Genomic DNA, 22,361 nt, shown 5'->3' with positions numbered 1-22,361 from the left:
TGGTGTCTTGTTTTGATGGGTTCAGTTTTCATTGTTTTCCTTCACTTTCCTATTGAACTCTATGGGGAAATTAGTCAGCTGCTAAAGGGGTTCACGTCTATCGTTAAGCTGCTCCGTACCGCAACAGCAAATATGAGGGCTTCAGGCCGGATTCATAACTCATGCGCTTGTTTATTTACAGATGCACTGAGATGCAAAGGCATTGTACTGAAAAGAAAAGGCTATAAAAAATGTATGTCGTTTCCCTACATGCATATCCATTGAGCAGTGCTGAGCCCGCCAAAACAAAACGTGTCTTCACAACGGAGAAAATGAAGGGAATGAATTGTGTATGAATGTGAGTGAGTTAGAATGTCAACATCAATTCATACTGTACCAGTTGACCGTGTCTCCCAGGGGTGTACTGTACCTCCCCTCCTTTTTTCCCTCTACACCAAATCTATAGCGAGAATATCTACAAGCTCACATGCTATATATATATATAGCTCTCTCTCTCTCTCTCTCTCTCTCTCTCTCTCTCTCTCTCTCTCTATATATATATATATATATATGATCTATGTTCTACAGAAGAACATAATATACTGTACATAATACACTAGTCTGTAAAGTTCCTGACATTGAGTTTTATAAATATCCTCCAATTTGTTGACATCCACTTTTAAATAGCAGGCATCCATTAAGCTGCCTGTAGGCCTCCAGCTTGCTCTGGGCACTAGTTCACCCACAGTGCGATTGCCCTAACTATATCATACACCAGAGAATTCCACCGTTCACATCACTGCAGTGCATGGCAGTTTTCCTCCAAGGAGCCAATTCCACTGCACAGGCGATGGAGGCAGTTTGTGGGTCGGATGCTGTATCAAAGTGAAGATTTGTGATTGGTCAATAATTACATGAATATGACCTACAGTAAAAAAATATCATCCATATTCGTTGCTGTCCAGAAGAAACCACCTAACTCAATTTTTGAGGTTTTTGATTTTGTTTTTTCATAATCAAAGCTATTGAACACCCTGTTGGTTAAAATAAATATCGAACCAATGGAAAGTATTAAAAAGTGCTTCGGCGAAAACCTCCCAACTCCATTGGATCCTCAAACTATCTGCCAAACTAACTCCACCCGTTTAGCCATCTTTTTTCCCATAAGTCAGTGTTATTGAACAGCCTATTGTTTAGTTAATTTAGTGTGAGTGAATTGTTTAATCTGTATTCTACAGCTGTCCATGCTGGAAGTGCATTTAAGCATCTATTATGGTTATTAGGACCGGGCCGTCGGAACACTGGCCTGTCGAAACAGTGGCCCTTCACAGTGGAATTATGGGTGGACCCCTTGAGGGACCCCATAACCTCTAGTGACACCCTCAGGTCAAATTGTCTGCTTGTTTTACGTTTTAAATGGCCTTTGTAGAGTTGTAATTGGGGTTTGTTATGTTTATTTCACTTTTAAAGCTTTTGTGGCTCTTAGGAATGTAATGACGATTTATTATAGCCACTTTGGTCTGGTCTGGCCAAGGGGTCACTAGCGGGACTATTATATTGGAGTTCATTTGAGTCCAAGTCGCTTGCTTCGAGACCTCACCTCTACCGAGTAGCTACTATAAAATAATGTTGTTTGTGAATCTCAAGGGAGCTTACACTGACATCGGACTAATACTTTCACAGCAGGTCACATAGTACTTACAATGAGGGAAAACACCACCTATATGACGATATGACAATTGGCTAAAGCTCAATCTCCATGGATTTATCTATTTAACATAATATAGATTATTGTGTACATTATCCCATCTTTATATAACAATGCAGGCTGTATACGAACCAAGCTAGCTTCCAGGCTAAACTAGCACAATCCAAACAGCCCCTCTGATGATGAATCACTATAATCATGCCAGATTTTCCATAAGACAAAAATAAACTCCAATTCCATCATTCTAATACATGGATTTGTCTTCCGTCGCCGTGAGACTCCAGGCAGTGAGTTTATAAGAGTGCATTTGCCTCCATAGACTTGCCTCTCTCTTATTCAATCAAAGGACCATTTTTATTGCCAGTGCGCCCGCACCTGATTGCAATAACACACTTGATAGATGGGGTTTGCCTCACACTGTAGCAGGTGTGCTACGCGGGCTGGATAATCTGTTTTCATAAAAAGACCAGACAGGTCCCTCAAATCAAGAGTTGCCACGCATTCGGAATTACTTGATAAAATATGTAGATTATTTCACTGCGTTAAAGAACAGTAGGGAATAATGTCTTCTCTATTACTGCCTTTGCTGCAGTACCTCCATAGTGTGCTTCCATGCTGTATACCAGAGATGTGGAGCCCTTCATTGTGAAGGGCTCTGTGGGAATTATTCAGACTGGCTGATAATGCTAAAATATGACCAACCTGCCGGTAGGAATTTAATTGAAGTCAAGCTGGAACGTATTGCAGGTTGACCTTGTTTGTATTGGCAGATGAAAGTTATTTAATCTCAAAACAATCTTTAAATGAGAAACATGTTGTGGAAATGGGAAAAAATAAATAAGAAATAAATGTCTGTTTGGCGCACCAGTGCTATGATAATAGTTTTGTTTTTGTTTGTGTGACAAACAAGAATCCATAATATCATTACGTGTGATGTCTCCCTTTTATCATTTGGAATTAATGTTTTGGCAGTACACTGCTCATTTAGAAAGTATCCAGGCAAAATGGCAAACAAATAAAATAAAAAACAACAACTGGTGACTTTCAAAAACACGTATTTGAATGTGGACAGCATGAGGTGTTTGGGAGGGTAATTTGAACATGCTTTTTGGCTCAATACTTTTGTTTTGTTGATATACCCTTGTGTCTCATAGTGTTTTCTACTAGAAATTAATAAGTCCGGAAAGAAGAAATGGTGCAAAGAAAATAAGAAAATTGCAACCAGGGTCTAAACAAAACAAAGCCCTTAATTCTCAACAACCTGATAATTAGGCTTATGGGAAAGGCTTTTCACAGCTGCTACTGAACTGTTGTTTACATAGAAGGCCACCCTGCTGCCATGTACACCATGCAGGTTCCCATTAGCTGTATTCTGACCATTTAAAGCCTTGAGCATCTACAGTATGTCTTTCATACTTGGAATAAAATACCGCTGGTGCATTGTTGATGTCGGGGCATTTCAAGAATAGGACATTGTTATTAGGAAGAGATTTCAGATTTGATTTGATGTCATTGTCAAAAACAAATTTTTAAATTTTTAAAAAATTATATATATATATATATAAAAAGGGACTCCTGCACATCCAAAAAGACCCGTGGGAGGTGCAAGTCTAGTTAGCAGGCATGGACATCAAAAAGAGAAAAACCTTCCAAGGAAGGGACTGCACACTCCTGTATTAATAATATTGTATCTCTTTGATTAGTTCTCTTGTTATTCACTGCACTTGTAGTTTGGTCGAAAACATGCTGCATTTCCAACCCTTGGTTCCAGTCCTGCTGCATGATCTATTAAACTGCCAGATTCAACTAAATCTCTACGGGGGAAAAACCTGAACATCTCTGACTGATGAAGTTACACCACTGGCCCCACTAGCCACGTGTAGCTGCTTCCTGTATCCACCCTTTCAAATTAAAAGCCCGCCGGGATTTCATACACAACCCAGCCATGATACTATAGATGTTGACCCAGTCTTGTTTAACTGTGTGAGGCCACCACCAGAGTGGCCTCAACACCAGCTGCAAAATAGCGATTATGGTTTCAAAAGCTAACCTTTTGTGTTAGAGCAACAGCAAATGAATGATGACAGGCGGACCTCTGTTTTAAGGTCTACCCCCAACTGAGCACAGCCTCCAACTTGTGTCTGGCTGTTTGACATTTACTGAGTTCAAGTGTAATTAACTTTACCTGCTGAAAGTTCCCTATTTAGATAAGAGATCCCAAGTGTATGATTCGGTGTGTGTGTGTGTGTGTGCGTGTGTGTGCGTGTGCGTAAGTGAATTATATGGGTTATACTAGTCTTCATTAACTCACCAGTGTTATAGCAAATTTAAGAGCCTCTCATTGGTGGGTTAAAGTATGACCTATTTAAATTGGGAAAACATTTGTGATTAGTTTGTAGACAATAAGAGTGTCCAAATTACCCTCCCAAACACCTCTCATGATTACTGTAAGTTTTGTTGGAACACAGTTGTTCACTTACCACTTCCCTACAGAAATACTCGCACCCTTGATACAAATGGTAAGTAATCACTTCCTTCATTTACTCAATGAGGCCATTACTTTCAACCTTTTAACCACATGAACCCTAATAAATGTAGGTCAATGGCCTACAGTACGTATACGTCTACTCAGTCTGTGTCTCATAGGAGGGCTGTGGGCAGTTCAGAAACCCGTCCACCTGTGACATCATCGATGGGGAATCCAAGCTAATAGAAACTGCAGGCTTTCTAGTCCTGAAAAGTTGCAATGCAAAAATGGAAGCTATCGTTCTCACGATAATACAAATCTAAACATCTGTCTAACGATGATGTCACTGGTGGACGGTTTCTGAACTGCCCACAGCCCTCCTATGAGACACAGACTTAGTCGAAACAAAAACGGTGCCATTTTATCATGACTATTAGAGAGGACCTACAGTATTATATGAAGATACTGTAGGTTGAAAAGTGGTGAAGTGGTCCTTTAATATTATACTGTATGTAGTTTGTTGATCATATTTCATCAGCACATCTTTTTTTGGAGAATCGTGGTGACTCAACAAGTCCATGATAAAGATGAAAGTGGATAACCTGCACACAGTGTCTAGTGTAATTAGTTAAGCGTAACTACTGCTGTGAGCAGACACCATTGAGTTTTTATTTTATTCTTTTATCCAATTCTCTTTACACTCCCTTTCCTAAGAAAATGCATGACAAATTATCCTCAAAAACAAATGTCAAGGATTAATTTTATGTGGTCTGGTTCAGCTAAATTGTATTAGGAATTTAAGCCTATAGAGCCTTTCCAGCTCCCCAAATTCTCTGTAATCTGCTCAGGTTAAAATGTCATTTCAACATTCCTTTTCACGTCACGTCTCCCATAATGACAGCCGTATCTGTATAATTAAGAAAGCACACCATATGCAGCAACATGAACTTAATATTTTGGAAAATTGATGGCAATCAATGATGATTGTAATAATTAGCAACGAAAAGGGGGACAGGGAAATAGTAAGACCACAACACATTGCAGTGGAGTGCACAGTGAAACAAAGGGTTTTGTGTGTGCGTGCGTGCGTGCGTGCGTGCGTGCGTGCGTGCGTGCGTGCGTGCGTGCGTTGCCGCTGTCCTCCTGTACTCTACAATAAAAAAAAATCAATATATTCTCTAATAGTTAAGCTAATATACTGCATGCTCTTTCCGATTTTCAAATTCAGAAATAGATTCATTTCATTTCACTTTGTTTTGCACTGCAGTGTATGAATACATAATATGTAATGATGATGCACAATGTCTACTTCATACTAAAAATAACACAAGGACATCTTAAAGTAGGCTAGTTAGCGAAGAAAGTTAGGCACGGGCAAAGTCAGCTTAGAGTTACTGGCGAAGGACATAGCGATGTGAGACCTTACCCATTGACCTCCCTTCTCAACACCGATGAATCTCCACTGACGTCACCTAACATCCTCCCCTCCAAAAGATTATAGACAAAGCCTTTTTAAAAAATGATGTCTAAATAATTCAGCCGTGCCAAGAGTTTAGCGGCCACAAATGAAATACAATGATTATTTAATAGTGTATAACTGTCGCCGAGGCCTCATGACATATTTAACCCATTCAGGCCTGACGTCGAAATTTAAAAAAAAACGTTTTCTAAATCATGACAATTTTCGGAAAGATTTGAGGCACATTTTAACGATTTTTCAAAAATAGCAGACCTACAAGTTCATAGCGCGCCACTCATAGCGCGAGCTTGTAGATCTGCTATTTTTCAATAGCTAAATTATAACAATGTTTAAAACACCAAAACGGGTTCCCGCCCCAAAATGGGTTAATGGTTAATGTGGTTAAACGCTAACGTGACATGGATGCGTTCCAGGTCTCAATGGATTAAAGGCGGTGAATTATTAACTTCTCACCTTCACGGTTTGTCCGGCTTCGGGGCCATCCTGGTGGGAACAGAAAAGAGATCATTAGGAAGAGTTGGGAATCCAGAAATATTTCAATTAATAATTCAGACCGATTTGAGATTAACTCCCCCACCCCTCGCCACACCACATATGGTATGTTATGGTATATTCACTCCCTGTCATGGTAAGGGAATGGCAGGTTTAAAACAATAACGCCCATGCTCGCAATCGCTGACAGTAAGTAAGAACTTATCATGTGTTCCACAAGTGTCACGTTAGGTGTGATTACATTTGATTAGATTATTACACTATTTTCTTCAGTGACAGAAGCTGATGATAGCAACGTGCACCACTCTAATAATGCATCACACATTGGTGTTGAACAAAACGAACAATAATTGCAATAATAACTGTCACACGTGAACACGAAGACCTCATTACTTCCACTGAGTTTGAGTGACTGGTTCTCACTCTTAGATGACGTAGATTATCTTGTAAATAAAAAAGGAAAGTAGAGGCTAAATCATTTTTTTCACAGTTCCCAAGCGTGGTTGGTATTTGTGTGATTTTATTTAATTGTCACCATGGAGCACACTGCAGAGATCTGTCCCTCCTTTAATGCTGTGGCCCATCTTCCAGCACTCTAGCCCATGAGCTGTCACAACTAATCTCACATCATCACGTCTCGGCCTCGCCTCCTCCCAAGTCAAACAAAATGATATCTAGCTAAAGATTGCTCCCTGCTTTTTTTTCCTTCATATCCTGTACCTGTGAAACGATTTTCTCTGATGATGAGGCTGCAGTCTAGCAAGGTGCTACTTTGATATTAGCATATATATCACTGGTTCTGCACAGAAGGCCCAATCAACATGATGAGACTTGTCAAAGTCAGGGAGTGAAGAAGGTATAGGCCTGTAGTTAGCATGGCTTCTTCTTATAGGCCAGGAGAGATAATATTCTTGCCCATCACCTCACATACTGTATGTGGTTTAACTGTTTTGGTAAAAGGTAGTTGTACTTCTCTAACATTTATAAAATAATGTATTATTTATTTTGTCTCAACACTATGATTGAAACATTGATATTGAGTAGATAGTGACTTGAGTCATAATGTAAAAGTGTATTGAATTTGCCTAACGTCCCACTCGCAATCACATTGTTAACAGATGTCAATTGTCACTTGTCAATTGTCACATTGTAATGTGACACGTTGTTTGTCTTGGGTTACGTCACAGACTTGAAATGTCAAAATATGGAAGTCCAGTCTGGCCGTGTGCCGCCGGTTCGACTTCCGATCCCAACGGACATGGCTGCATGTCTTCCCCCAATCTCTCTCCCCATTTCCTGTCAGCCTACTGTCTGTCCCTCTATAAAAAATAAAGGCGAAAGCCACAAAAAAAAAATATATATATATATATATATATATATATATACTGTATACATGGAAGCTGTGTTGCTTGCGTGCATTCTGTGACCGTTGAAGATAGCTGCTTTCTACAGGCTGCTCAATAGGATGGACGACTATGACTTAACATGGGGCTTTTACCATATGCACGTATCAGGACTCTGATTCGTTTCTGGCTCTGAGTGAGCTCTGAACGGGCTGCAACTTTAGAAAAATACACTGAAGGAATATGTCTGGAATTGGGGCTGGGGTGGACTGCGGGATTTTTCTGTGCATCTCTGTTATATTGTTTTGTTTTGTTTTGTTATGTGTTTGTTTTGTTATGCATTTATTTCGTTGTGTTTTGTCTATGTCTATGTCAATGTTTCATATACAAAAGAAAATGAATAAAGTACAAATCATAAAAAAAAGATAGCTGCTTTCTGTTTGGGGCCTTTTGCACCTAGATAAACTCCTGTGACTTAGTCTAATCTAGCTGAACTCCACAGACAAAGCCCTAGACCTCAGAGTGCAAAAGGTCACTTGTGACAGTTGAGCCTGCCTTGCCACTTTAGCTGACTGGTCAGCTACTGTATAACCCACCGCTTGCATTGATTAGCCTAGGGATAAAATACCCTGGTCAAAGAAGCTCCATGCGTCCTAGACTCTCCTCCCTCCTGGATCCCCGGCTGTGGACTAATGCCCCCCGTCACAGTCATGACTGCAGATTCGCTCCCCATTTTCTGAGTCTGAAAATTCACCTCCTCAGACTCCACTGCACAACCTCCATTCCTTGCATCCCATCTTGTCACAGTATGCCTAGGAAGTACCCACACCTTTTCACATGGGAGCCACGCCGTTATTAGAGCCCGTCTTGTTCAATAAACACATGGCTCAGAGTGGAATACCCTGCTTACACCATGGCCACTTACTAACTTGTTGTTACACACATGAGGAGTAGAACCCAAACGCAGACGAGCACGAGCGGTTCATTCTCAAAAGAGTTTGTTTCAGGAACAAGTCAAGGGAGCAGCCAAGCGACATCTAAATTCTTCAACTTTCAACTTTTTAAAAACTTTTTAATTACAGATTTGAGACGAGCGCTGTTTTTTAGTTGATAGTGTGGATATAGTAGGTTGGCTCTAAACCAGATCTAGACACAGAAAATAGAAGCAATGTTAGCAGCAGCAATGTGAGAGGCTGCACAGCCCTTCAATGTGAGAGGCTGCACGGCCCTTCAATGTGAGAGTCTGCACAGCCCTTTAATGTGAGAGGCTGCACGGCCCTTCAATGTGAGAGGCTGCACAGCCCTTCAATGTGAGAGGCTGCACAGCCCTTCAATGTGAGAGGCTGCACAGTCCTTCAATGTGAGAGGCTGCACGGCCCTTCAATGTGAGAGGCTGCACAGCCCTTCAATGTGAGAGGCTGCACAGCCCTTCAATGTGAGAGGCTGCACAGTCCTTCAATGTGAGAGGCTGCACAGCCCTTCAATGTGAGAGGCTGCACAGCCCTTCAATGTGAGAGGCTGCACAGCCCTTCTTGGGCAAATCTTAGCTCAGTTTCTATGTCTCCACAATGCATCTCATGCGTAAAGTTGTTTTATTTTTGAGGGACGTGCTAGCCCAAGTGTGTGTGTATGTGTGTGTGTGTGCTTGTGTGCATGCGTGCGTGTGTACGCAAGGGGGTATATTTTATACAATATGCATATTTCTATGCACCACAAGATCTCACATTGCAATAGGAAAGCTCAATTCAGTGTCATGGTGTGGTGTACTGTAGCTGCTTAATGCACGTAGCCTACGCCTACCAACCATACTGTAACAACGTGACTGGCCACTGTGGGAGTGCAGTGAGTTACCTGTATGGCGATGGTGAGCGAGGTAGCGTTGAAGTACTTCTCCACTAGATCGGCCACTCTCTGTGTGGTGCTGAACAGGTCTGCCACCTCGTTTGGATGAAGGTCTCTGAAGCGCTCCACCTGCCTCAGCGGGCACACCAGCACATCTAAGCCATTCTTATTAAGGACATATCAGATGATTGTATATACAGTAGAAATCACAGGTATAATATGTAGCCTGACACTCATTTGGAGTCACTTCATTATTCAGGCTGAAAGCCCCCCCCACGGCAGCCGTTTCTGGGATGGGCGTTGCCAAAGAGGCAGTCTTCGCTTATTGGTTCAAACTTCACACCAACCAATCAATATAGTAGGAAAGCAGATGACGTCGTTGTCAATCATGTGGCTATCGCTAACCCGGTTGCTAACCAAATAAAATGAGCGCTACTAGCATGCATGTAAACAAACACGGATGATGTTTCTAAAAGAAAATCTGAAAATAAACTATTTCATAGGGCGATCTGTATCTGATGATACATAAAAACTAATCCAAACGTCAACAGAAAACAAGTTAGTGACTGTTATTCCCCAGAAGCTACAATAACATCAGCATTAAAACATCCACATGTGTGGAATACAAGGGTCAGACATAGTGAATGTGTGGTTCTTGACACTGCATGGTTCCCATGCACCAGTGGATTTTGTGACAACCACACATTTATTAACTAAACAGAACGTTATAGAATTACTTTTAAAATCATCTCCCATACAGAAACAAATCATATACCCTCAAGAAATATACTTTAACCACTTTCAAGCTGGCATCCCCATTTTGGTCATGTAATCTTGGCAAACATTAAAAATGTAGCTACATTTATTTATTTTTCTCCACAAATTTTCATAAGGCGAAAATAGCCAATTTGACACATGGGTCACATGAACACAGGTGTCCCGTGCCTTTTTTTTCTCTCTTTCTTTTTTACATTTTCATTGGTGACCTGCATGGGCACAAAAAGAGAACCACTGCTCTATTCTAGATAGAGAAAGTGTGAAGTGAAGAGAAGGCAGGAGATAGAGGGAGATAATCTGATTCAACATCCAAAGGGGTATATGAGACACTTGTTGAGGACATGGGTTATGACTATAAGAGCATAAAGGCACTGACTCTGCATACTGTACCTAACACACAACACGTTGTGAAAATGTCGATTCATGGCTATTTTTTATACTTTTTGACTCGCCCATTGGTGTGTCACAGGCACAAAAAGTTTGAAGACCACTGCTGCATCATTATACAGAGAAAGTGTGAGTATCAGAGGAAGACAGATAATCTGATACAATGGGGAGAGAAGAGAGGTATGAGACACTTGTTGACGAGCTGGACTGTGAGTAGAACAGAATAAAAGGAGGACTCTGCATAATGTAAAGCACTGTTGCCAAGTCTACTTATTACAAGCAATGTTGCGGTTGGGCGTGTTTTTCTGTAAAGTAGCTTGGTAGTTATGGGTTGCTTATTTTGGGGTTATTTAAAGTTTCTAAAGTGTAGTTGCTTATTTGACCTTGCTTCCTAATGTTGTTTAAACCAGTGGTTGTCAAACATTTTCTTGTCAAGGACGCCCAAATGAATATGTATGTGTGCCCCATTTTGTGGGACCCACCATACAAGATTTGTGCACGCACACACGCGCACACACACACACACACACACACACACACACACACACACACACACACACACACACACACACACACACACACACACACACACACACACACACACACACACACACACACACACACACACACACACACACACACACACACATAGTGAGTCAATACAGTAGGTTTAAAGTGGTTAAACTGAAACTTTTAGGCTTGTTTTCATAGACATGGTTTCTCTCACAGAATCTGGCACAGAATCTGGCAACACTGATCTAAAGCACCTACAGTATTACCGCCGGCTACTGCATCATGTAATGTATCATTTATCATTTGTACACCAAGTGCTGTAGACATAGGCTGAACTGTAGCACATTATTTGGCTCTGTTTCTCACAAAACTGTGAAAAGTCAAATTCCTCATTAATATTTACTTATATCCAATAATTAGATTCTAGTTATTTCCATCTGCATCATCTAACAGTGTAGTATCATCAGAATATGATTAATTGATTAACAGAAGCTATTCATTTCCAGATAGTGTTAGCACTACATACATCTCTGGCAAAAAAAAAAAATAATAATCAGATGGGGTCTGCAACTAAAATACATATTAATGCGGGGGTCCTTTTTGAGAACCACTGTACGATAAGGCAAATTCTCGCAATTGTGGTGGATTTTCTGCTCCGTGGTAGAAACGTCCATTCCTAGGGATGCACAGTGGAGCCAAACCTTTAACACAGAACACAGCATAAGCCTACGGATGATGCTGTGTTCACGGAACCTTAAAATACGCTGAGAAATAAGCTTGATGTCCATGTGGAGTGAGTTATTTCCCTAAGATGACAACAGAATCCCTATGGTGATATCTCCACCAGGGGACGTAGCTGAACCAACCAAGCGTACAGCCATACACGCGACTTGATGTTCTCTCTGACATACATGATGTGACTTTAACAGGTGGTCACTCCGGTGCAGACATGCACTTTGCATTCAACCCTTTGCATTCAACCCTTTCCCATACATGATGTGACTTTAACAGGTGGTCACTCCCTCCGGTGCAGACATGCACTTTGCATTCAACCCTTTGCATTCAACCCTTTCCCATACATGATGTGACTTTAACAGGTGGTCACTCCGGAGCAGACATGCACTTTGCATTCAACCCTTTGCATTCAACCCTTTCCCATACATGATGTGACTCTAACAGGTGGTCACTCCCTCCGGTGCAGACATGCACTTTGCATTCAACCCTTTGCATTCAACCCTTTCCCATACATGATGTGACTTTAACAGGTGGTCACTCCCTCCGGAGCAGACATGCACTTTGCATTCAACCCTTTGCATTCAACCCTTTCCCATACATGATGTGACTCTAACAGGTGGTCACTCCGGAGCAGACATGCACTTTGCATTCAACCCTTTGCATTCAACCCTTTCCCATACATGATGTGACTTTAACAGGTGGTCACTCCGGAGCAGACATGCACTTTGCATTCAACCCTTTGCATTCAACCCTTTCCCATACATGATGTGACTTTAACAGGTGGTCACTCCCTCCGGTGCAGACATGCACTTTGCATTCAACCCTTTGCATTCAACCCTTTCCCACACATGATGTGACTTTAACAGGTGGTCACTCCGGAGCAGACATGCACTTTGCATTCAACCCTTTGCCCGGCGCTGTATTTGTATAGAATTCAAAATGTGTACTCGCAATGTGCTGAAATTACCCACAAAGAGCATTTTTGATTAATTTGTAAATGTGTCTCTTCAGGATTTAAATGTGTGTACCATACAAGTAATTGATAGAGAAAGAGAAAAGAAAGAGAAAATAACAGGGCTTCTGTACCAATGTTCACCAATGAGAATTATATGGTATGAAAATCAACTATAGATTGGATACAAAGGGGAAAGGCCAGAGGAATTTGTAATCATTTCAGGTGAAAAGAGAAACTCAATCAGAAACTCAACTTGAATTATATATGTGTCAGAAACTCAGAAAAGAAAATTGGAAAGGCATAATAAAAAGTGTCTTCCAACAGAAGACTAGAAAATTGGTATGGTCCCCTAAATGTATCGTCATGCTTGATAACCATAAGCCAAACCTGTCTGTGATTGATTGATTGATTGATTGATTGATTGATTACTTGATTAATATAGACATCTGGTCTGTGCTTAGAAAATTCTCCCCTTGATTAGATGCAATTCTTTTCAGAAAGAAAGATTTTAGGACTGTTTGATTAAAATAAATACTTAATTTAAATTAATTACGGAGATAAATGTATTTAGGTTGTATGTAACTGCTTCAAATCTAAACAACAACATCCTGAATGTGAATTTAACTCGGAGCCATTACACTCAGAGATAAATTAATGCACACTGTGGGTGCTAGGGGGTCCTAAGAAGGCTCTCTCTCTCTCTCTCTCTGTTCACAATAGAGTGGTAAGGATCAACTACTGTGCCATTGCTTGGCTCAGTTGTCTGTTTGTCTGTCTGTCTGTCTGTCTGTCTGTATATCTGTCTGTCTGTCTGTCTGTAACATAGCTCGAGAACAATTAATTCAAACAACTTCACGCATGGCAAGAAGTGCAGTTTCGAGTTTGGCAGCGATCGGATAAGCAGTTCTCCAGAACTCTGCAAGCAGCCATAGGCCAGTTCTGAAGTTGGAAGCAGCACTTCCGGGGCCCAGCAATCAGCCCATTCCAAACAACTAAATGTGGAGAATAGGTCAGGTGTTGGGTGACATGAGCCTTCAGCTATCCCTGCATGCACAGGTCCCTGGTGCAATACTGGGAGCGAATAGTTAAATTACAACCAGTGGAAATTTGGGTCTTCTTTGTTGCTGGTCATATCCCAAGAACAAGAAAGAAGCATACTGTAGCTGCAAAATACTCCATTTTGTCATAAAGTCTATATGACATATGAGTCATAAAGGTCATGGAACACATTCTAACTCTCATCTCACATACTGTATGTGTGCAATTGCACAGTGCTGTAGCCTAGCTTGATTACTTTTCTGAGTGACTCTTTGATGACAGGTAGAGGGGGACTTGTGGAGAGCAAATACCCAAAGGCTTCAAGAACATGTTATTTTCCTGTACAGGTCATTTGATCAATAATAGTGGCTTTGGAGAACACTAGCCAGCGGGTGGACTGTTCTCTGAAAAGAACGAGGGGAAAAAGAAAACTAACAATCACGTATAGTGACCAAGAAATGAACAGTGGCAAAGTACTGTAATGTAGTTACAGTAATGTACGTACAGATCATTTCTTCAGATTATATTTGATGCAGGAGCGCAAAATACCAACAAACTGGACAGATGCATTGAGAACCGGGATGACTGGAAGCGACAATGGAGTACTAGTCTGAGGACGACCTAGAGCAAGGGTGTCCAAAGTGCGGCCCGCGGGCCAAATGGAGTACTCGCTCTGAGGACGACCTAGAGCAGGGGTGTCCAAAGTGCGGCCCGCGGGCCAAATGCAGCCCGGGGACAGATTTTATACGGCCCTCGGCTTCATATACCTGAATTGAATAATTACCCCAACATTTTTTTTTTTACATTGAAGTTGTTTTTATTAACCTGGGCATTTCCCGGAGTATAACTTGTTCCTTGTTGTCTCATTCTGAAGGGGTAAAACTATTATTTATTTATTAGGCTGAAAAAGGGCTGAGTTATTTTTGTGTTTTGTTCACAGCACACACCTAACAAAAAGACCATTGATATTAAATATTGATGATGATAGTTACATAAAACCGTTTAAATGAGATGCATCTTGTATGTGACTTTGTTATAGTCCGAAGGCACATTATGTCAGTCGAGGAGATGGCCCTTGAGTGTTTTAATATTTTCTAATAAGGCCCCCTTTGAAAAAACCCACACCTGACCTAGAGAGACTTTGGCTGCATTCAAAAGGAGAGACCAAACCAAAAACAAAACAAATGTTCTCATTTAAAAAATAATCTTCCTTTAAAATAAATGCACAACTCACCACAGCAGTGGCGTTGCCAAACTGGATCCATAGAGAATAGATGTTATTTCTGCAGGTTACTAGCAACTGAGCATCATTCTGCCACTTCATATTCAATTTAAAGCTTTTTACATCAGTGATGCATTTCATAGATCACTGATGTAAGACTCACTAAGAAGTGAGATTTCCCCCCCAAACACAGTGGTGGGTCCAATAGCTGCCAGAAGATTAGCAACTTTGGCTTCTCACTCACTGTTATCCTGCTGACTTTGTCTTTGGTACAAATGCATTAATCTTATTTTTGAGTTTGATTAATACTTGTTTTTTTGCATCCGATATTCATTTTCCAAGGTAGCAGGCATGATTTGTCAAAGTAATTGGCAGTGATGAGTCTATATGCAAGTCCAAAACAGCAATCCCTTGTGACAATAATACTTTTGATATAAGGAAGTGGACCATTTTCTGAAGCATTAAAAGTTACCACATGCTATGTTGATCTCACTATCAAACCAAAGGGGTGGGGGTTCTTATACTGTTGATTTGTTGATGTGTAAATACTGCAATTGCAAGAGATAAAAGTGAAATAGACATGTGAGGCCGTTACCCTCCCATAAAACAGAATCCTGTTGCGAGAGGATGATTACATCTTAGCTTTTCATGCCACAATGACCTCATCTGGGGGCCATTCATCTTCAAGAGTCACAAACAGAGGCACAAATGATCAGTTTGCTTCCCCTTTTCAGGCACCCGGCACTGGAGTGAAATCAGATATCATATTAACTGATATCTTTCTTTCCTGTGTGGTGGCGGAGCTCGCACACATGAAAGATGTGCAGGCCAAAAGAGCAGGGAGACTGCAAAGAGAACTTGTTTGTGTTGCAAGATGAGTAATATATCTCGGCAAACAGATTAGCCTCAAGAACAAATCCATTACTGCATGTGGTTGGTTTTGCCTGTGTTTTCTAAACTTCCCTTTGGAGAAACTAGTTGAAAGCTAGTCACAAAACATGGTTTTAGCTTAATACTTATGTATGTTTTAAGCACAGCCGGCGCTAGTCGACAACACGCACGCACAAGGGGGGGAAGGGGGGGCGGGGGTAGTCCCTCCTAACACAACACCACTAACCACTTTCTTAACACACTGAGGAAGGCTTGACAACAAAATTAAAAAGTTGAGGGGGTGACGTGTCTGTTAAAAATTGTTGTGCATAATTATAAATATGTGTAAAAGTCATAAGCATTATAAGTGCATAATGCATTGTGACGCATTATACAAATGCGTTAGACCCAACCTGTTCCACTGAGTTTATAATGCATTATGACCAGCACTTGTACATTATAATATTGTAAGTTATAATACTTCATAAACCTTGTTATGAGTTGTAAACATTTAAGTGTTATAATGCCATATAAGTTATATGGCACAATATGGTTATACGGTAATAACGTATTTTACACATGACCTTAATGTAATGTCTTACCATTTGTTTTTTGTTTTTCTCCAGCCATAACTCAGTATCAAAAACGACACATACCTGACAGAATTGCCGGGGGTTTTTTCATTTTCTTTTTTTTTCATTCTTGGAACACAGTTCTTACTGTATATGACGCAATCTTAGGGTGCACTCACACGGTTAATGCAATTCTCTGTGCTCGTTGGATGCATGTTGTGTTGTGTCATGGCCGCCCAATGCATTTCCAATGGAGGTCACATGGTTTGACACAACATTGTGTTGTATGAGGGGGAGGGGCGCAGTCGAATGCGCCCCTCCCCCTCATACAACACAATGTTGTGTCAAACCATGTGACCTCCATGTGACCTCCATTGCTACTTTTACCTGTAAAAAACGTTAGTAGTGTGGTAAATTATTTTGGACACTATAGTCCGGGTGATACTAGTCCCTACTGTACCATGCAAAAGAGACTCTGCTAAAAACTGGAGCACCGGAGAAAAGTTGTGACAGACAGCAGATGAAGTTCTCAGGTGGTTTATTCAGCAGCAGAAACAAAGACCCACACCAGACAGCAGGCCGACGTGCACACACAGGGCTAACCGCCAGACAGCAGGCCGACGTGCACACACAGGGCTAACCGCCCAACTGACCAACTCTTAACATTCTGGTCAGCTTTTTAAACAGTTACATGAGTACAGAGGGTGTGGATAGAAATCCAGTGATCAACCATTGCCAAATGGCATTCAACCTCCTATCCTCCTCACTCCAGGTGGGACTTGAATAACAGTAAAACAAAAGACAGGCCTTGGGAACAACTGGCTGGTATAATTAAGCCAGACAGCTAGCCAGACATATGTAGGCTGAATACACAAGAACACCCATTACTTGTATATCTGACCTATGACAATTATGAGCTAAAAATGGATTCCTCAGTAGGCCTACATCTTCCACCACTGCTCTCTCTCATTCTCCTCTCTCTCCATCTCTCTTTCTCTCTCTCTCTCTCTCTCTGGAATGGCTGGCAAGGGGAAAGTTGAGATTGAAGACTCTGCGCATCTCCACAGTGAGAACCATCTGCTCATATCCCATTATTATCTGTCACAACAGTTATTTGACTGCTTTCGTCTGATTCACTCCCGGGGTTGCAGTGCATGTAATAAGAACAAGGCTTCGCAGATTGGTTTTACATTGCAAATGCAATCATTTCTTTGAGGGAAAACATCTGCCCCCACCTATTGCCACGATATCATTTTTCCTTCAACGCTACAATGACTTCACCCATGTCTGGGAAAAAAAGAACCTTCCTTTGACCTCCCCCCCCCCCCCCCCCCCCCACCTCTCCGTCTCTCTTCTCTTCCACCTATATCGCTGTCACCCTCCCACGTGACCACCCCCCTCTAAATAAATACCGGGTAGTAAGATTAGGATGGAAGGGAGATAAATAATTTAATTGACCCGCTCCGCCGATGACTCACTGTCCCAATTCTAAACCCTTGATAGGAACGCAGACAAGCAATCCGGCTGATGTTCTATGTATACATGAGGCCTGAAGACATTTAAATGGCAGCAGGCGTAATATAATATAAAGAAACAATTAAGACTGTGAGATTGTGACCTTGAAAGGGGCTGCAGGCTCATAGGTCAAGGTTGTGTAAGTGTAATTTACCCCGTTTAATAACGGCTGGTTGCCAGCATGGAATAGCTGATGGGAGATGTTCACTGGCATTAATATTTTAGGCATTAATATGGCACTCTTAACCACAGCAATTCAGACAAAGTGCAACTGAGGACAATGCGTAAATCCCTAGCTCTCCAGACTAGTACAAGAGACAGAGGCATAGAGCTCAGATAAGAAAAAAGCTGACAAAGTTAAACAGACAAGTAGGAGTACCATAACGTATAGTTATAATACAATATATGAAAGCAAATCCATGTTAACCAAGGAAATGGACGATGTGGCTGAAATTGTTATTCACTGGGAGGAAGAATGAAAGAGAGAGAGAGAGAGAGAGAGAGAGAGAGAGAGAGAGAGAGAGAGAGAGATGTAAGAACACTTTGAACTGATGAGCTTTGACTTAATATTGGACGATATATATAGTTCCTCTGCTGTTTTGAAGCTTGTTACATCATTATGGTCCCATTGGGAAGGCAGAAAAGAGTGGGGATCTGTGTGCCTCAATTTGGGTGCCAGAGAAGAAACGATGTACGTTTAGTTGTCAAACCAAGCAAAGCAATGTCAATGTCATAGTTAAACTTCAATACGTATTATATATATTATTATTTTGTCATGCAAACTGGAACGCCAACAAACATTCAATGTCACAACTGACATTAAAGCAACCATTTTACATGGAGTCGATTAAAATCTCTATCAATTATGTTTCCAATCCTATAAATACTTAATTTTCCCCGAGTCCACCAAGGGTCTATACCCCTACTTTATATATACCTTTGGTTCTCAACCAGTGGTCCGGGGACGACCAGTGGTCCTTGAGGGGGTTCCAGGTGGTCCCCAGCTGAATGATGGAGAGTTGGTAACCAAATGGACCCCTGGATCTTTAGCTCTTGAGAAATGTAAATCGAAGCCCTTATTGATCTTTAATGCTCTAAAGAGTTACATTTTTGTTAAAAATCTGCAATACAAGATACAATACAAGACGTTTACACAATTAGAGTCGAGAATGTACAAGAATTGTTATTTTGATCGTTTGCTTTGCCGGGTTATATCTCTCCTATACTACCACATCAATACAGCATGGAATTGTGGACACAATCTTATCCAACAAAATATATTCTTTAGTTTGGGGTCTGCGAGGCTAAATCTCATATAGGTCTATGGCTCAAATGCAGAATAAATAATAATGGTCTTTCAGTATGTTCACCCACATAATAGAGAGGGTTCAAGTGGTCAAACAAGATGGCGGTAATGGAGGCTATTATGACAAAACCCGCTTGCCAGTAGCATGCAAGGCCAATATCAAGTGAATGACTAGACATTCTAAGCTAGTCTTTCTTTGTAAGGGAACTTCTAGAATAAGTATACAAGTCTGATATAAATTAAGCACACAATAGCTTTGTCTTGTCTCTACTCTCTCTACATTTCTCTCTTTAAAACAGACATGCTCAAATGCAAGCATGTACACACACACACACACACACACACACACACACACACACACACACACACACACACGTGCGCAAACAAACAGAACATAACAGGCTGTGATGAAGGCAGTGGGCCTAAAATGAATCAAAATGCCCTTTTCCCATGGCAGCTACGATTCGTGGACGGCCAAAACAAAGAGATCCATCACCACTACATGGAACAATTGGCTCTGTCTGCCTGATTACAGCTGGCACCCCTCCTCCTCCTCTTCCTCCACCACCACCACCACCACCACTCAAAATGACACACAAGTACTGACATGGGCATTCATCTGCCCGCAGTTGGAAGTTTTCATCCAAATAAATAGTAGAGGGCTTCAATAAGGACCCTAGGCTCTGTGCATGCATGCGTGAGTGTGCGTGTGTGTGTGTGCGTTTGCCTGTGTGCGCGGTCCGCACGGAGAGGGAGATTGGGGTGGGGGGTGAGGAGCGTATACTTTTACTTCTACTCCACTACATCTCAGAGGCAAATATTGTACTTTTACTCCACTATATTTATTTGACAACTTTAGTTACTAGTTTACTTTGTAGATTTTGATAATTAACCACTTCAGCCTGATATACATTTAGGCCAGTTGAAAATAGCCGATCTACAAGCTACGCCGCGATGCGATGCATTGTGAGCTTGTGGATCTGCTATTTTCTAAATATTGTGAATACATTTGAAAACTTGAAATGAGAAATTCTGCACAATGATTACATTGAATGATTACAATGAAGTACATTTTGATGCCTATGCTTTTGTACTTTTACTCAAGTACAGTACATTTTGAATTCCGGACTTTTACTTGTAACGGAGTATTTCTACATTGTGGTATTGATACTTTTACTTAAGCAAAACATTTGAGTAGATTTCCCACCACTGATGAGGAGGAATGAGACGGCCAGAGAGAGCAGGAACTACAGGGTAGCTATAGGGGAGTCTCTATTCCACTCCTTCCTTTGCCTTGTGTCTCAATAACCTCAAATTGGAGCTTAATTACCATGACCTTTTTTTTTATTCTTCACTGAAATTACGACTACGCTGCCAATTTGGCTCTTTTTACAGCCGGCAATTTCTCTAATCAAAGCTTATGAGTTACTTTTCATCAAATATTTACGCTTTTAATATGAGGCTTTCAGTCATGCTGCGACACTAACAGAGAAATTGTGTTCACCTCGCTCTTAATGGAATCAGCTACATATTCAATGCACCACTTCAATATTGCCTTGACACTCGCAGTGTTGTGCTGTGAGGGAGAGACCAGGCTTTGTTTTTTGAATACACATATGTGGTACACACACGCACGGTCGCACGCATGCACACACGCATGCACGCACGCAACGCACCCACGCACACAAAGAGACCACTATATCAGCCCTCGAAGCATGCAAATAGTAATTACAAACAAAAACATCTAATTAAAAGCTGAAGCATGTGAAATGGTGTGAGTGTGTGCGTGCGTGCGTGCGTGCCTGCGTGCGTGCGTGCGTGCGTGCGTGCGTGCGTGCCTGCGTCGCGTGCCTGCGTGCGTGCCTGCGTGCATCCTTTTGCTACGGGGATGTGAGCAGGGGGTGGAGAGCAGAGATGGATAGAAAAAAAATGTTTTGAGACCTTCATTCCCAGAGTGTTTGCGTTGCAGCTGAATGACATGGAACATGGCGAACAGTAGAGGGAAGGGTGGGTGTACTGGTGGGTGGACCCATCTGATCTGACAGAGGTTAGGGGGATCACGGAACCACCGCTTTAGTCCCGTTCGCTCGACTTTCCTGCGCAGCCATCAACACACGCAAAGCTGCATGTCCTGACGGGATCCCAGGGCGGCTCTACAAAGCACGTCCAACGCAACTGGCGGGTGTTTTCAGTCACATATCTTTTTTCAACCAATCTCTCCGTGAGAGCAAGTAACGTGCTTCAAAACCGTCCCTTAAAAAAGGCAAAGTATAACCGGGTTAAATGACTGGAGGCCTGTTGCACTCACACCCAGAGTTAAATGACTGGAGGCCTGTTGCACTCACACCCAGAGTTAAATGACTGGAGGCCTGTTGCACTCACACCCAGAGTTAAATGACTGGAGGCCTGTTGTACTCACACCCAGAGTTAAATGACTGGAGGCCTGTTGCACTCACACCCAGAGTTAAATTACTGGAGGCCTGTTGCACTCACACCCAGAGTTAAATGACTGGAGGCCTGTTGTACTCACACCCAGAGTTAAATGACTGGAGGCCTGTTGTACTCACACCCAGAGTTAAATGACTGGAGGCCTGTTGCACTCACACCCAGAGTTTCACCCGACAGTGACAATAGGTACAGTAACTACTCTTCTCAGACAAAATATTTACCCACACACTCACACTCTCTCACACACACACACACACACACACACACACACACACACACACACACACACACACACACACACACACACACACACACACACACACACACACACACACACACACACACACGGGGGGGGGGGAATAAAGGACCGAGTTTAATCCACTTTCAACAGGTGAGCTCTGCTGGGCCTGAGAGGTATTTCTTATTGAGGAGGAAATTGGCTTGCATATCAAGTCGAAAGCGCAGGTCCTTGGCAGCAGCTGTCTGTACGGAGCAGAGAACAGAATGGGCACATTAGCCTCTTATCTTTGTATTGGCCCTCGAGTTTGTTTTCCTGTCTTTTCCAATTGTCGGCCGGTGCAGAGCGACTCATTACACACAGATGTCTTGAGTTGAGGGCCGGCGAAATATAAAAAAGAGCAAGGTCAAGCGAAGCCCATAATTGATTATTCCTTTTTGAGCATTCAATTTTTTTGTATTAAGTCCAGTTTTT

The 22,361-nt window shown here is 41.7% G+C and overlaps 1 protein-coding gene across 3 annotated transcripts in view; it reads right to left on the bottom strand.

The window, feature by feature from the left end:
* Positions 1–22,361, bottom strand: part of fhit (fragile histidine triad diadenosine triphosphatase) — a 397,577-nt gene that overhangs the window by 85,849 nt on the left and 289,367 nt on the right. For all 3 annotated transcript variants that reach the window (XR_013790805.1, XR_013790806.1, XM_079510118.1), the window contains exons 5-6: positions 9,321–9,466; positions 6,088–6,117 (exon numbers count right to left, since the gene is read on the bottom strand). Coding sequence is in view for 1 of the 3 variants with exons in the window: in XM_079510118.1 (XP_079366244.1) it covers positions 6,088–6,117; positions 9,321–9,466 (176 nt within the window). In the remaining 2 variants the exon portion in view is untranslated. The remainder of the gene's footprint in view (positions 1–6,087; positions 6,118–9,320; positions 9,467–22,361) is intronic.

Source organism: Electrona antarctica (assembly GCF_951216825.1).
Source record: "Electrona antarctica genome assembly, chromosome: 9".
Taxonomy (NCBI): Eukaryota; Metazoa; Chordata; class Actinopteri; order Myctophiformes; family Myctophidae; genus Electrona; species Electrona antarctica.
The sequence above is the reverse complement of the archived record's forward strand: the minus strand, read 5'-3'. Positions and strand labels throughout refer to the sequence as shown.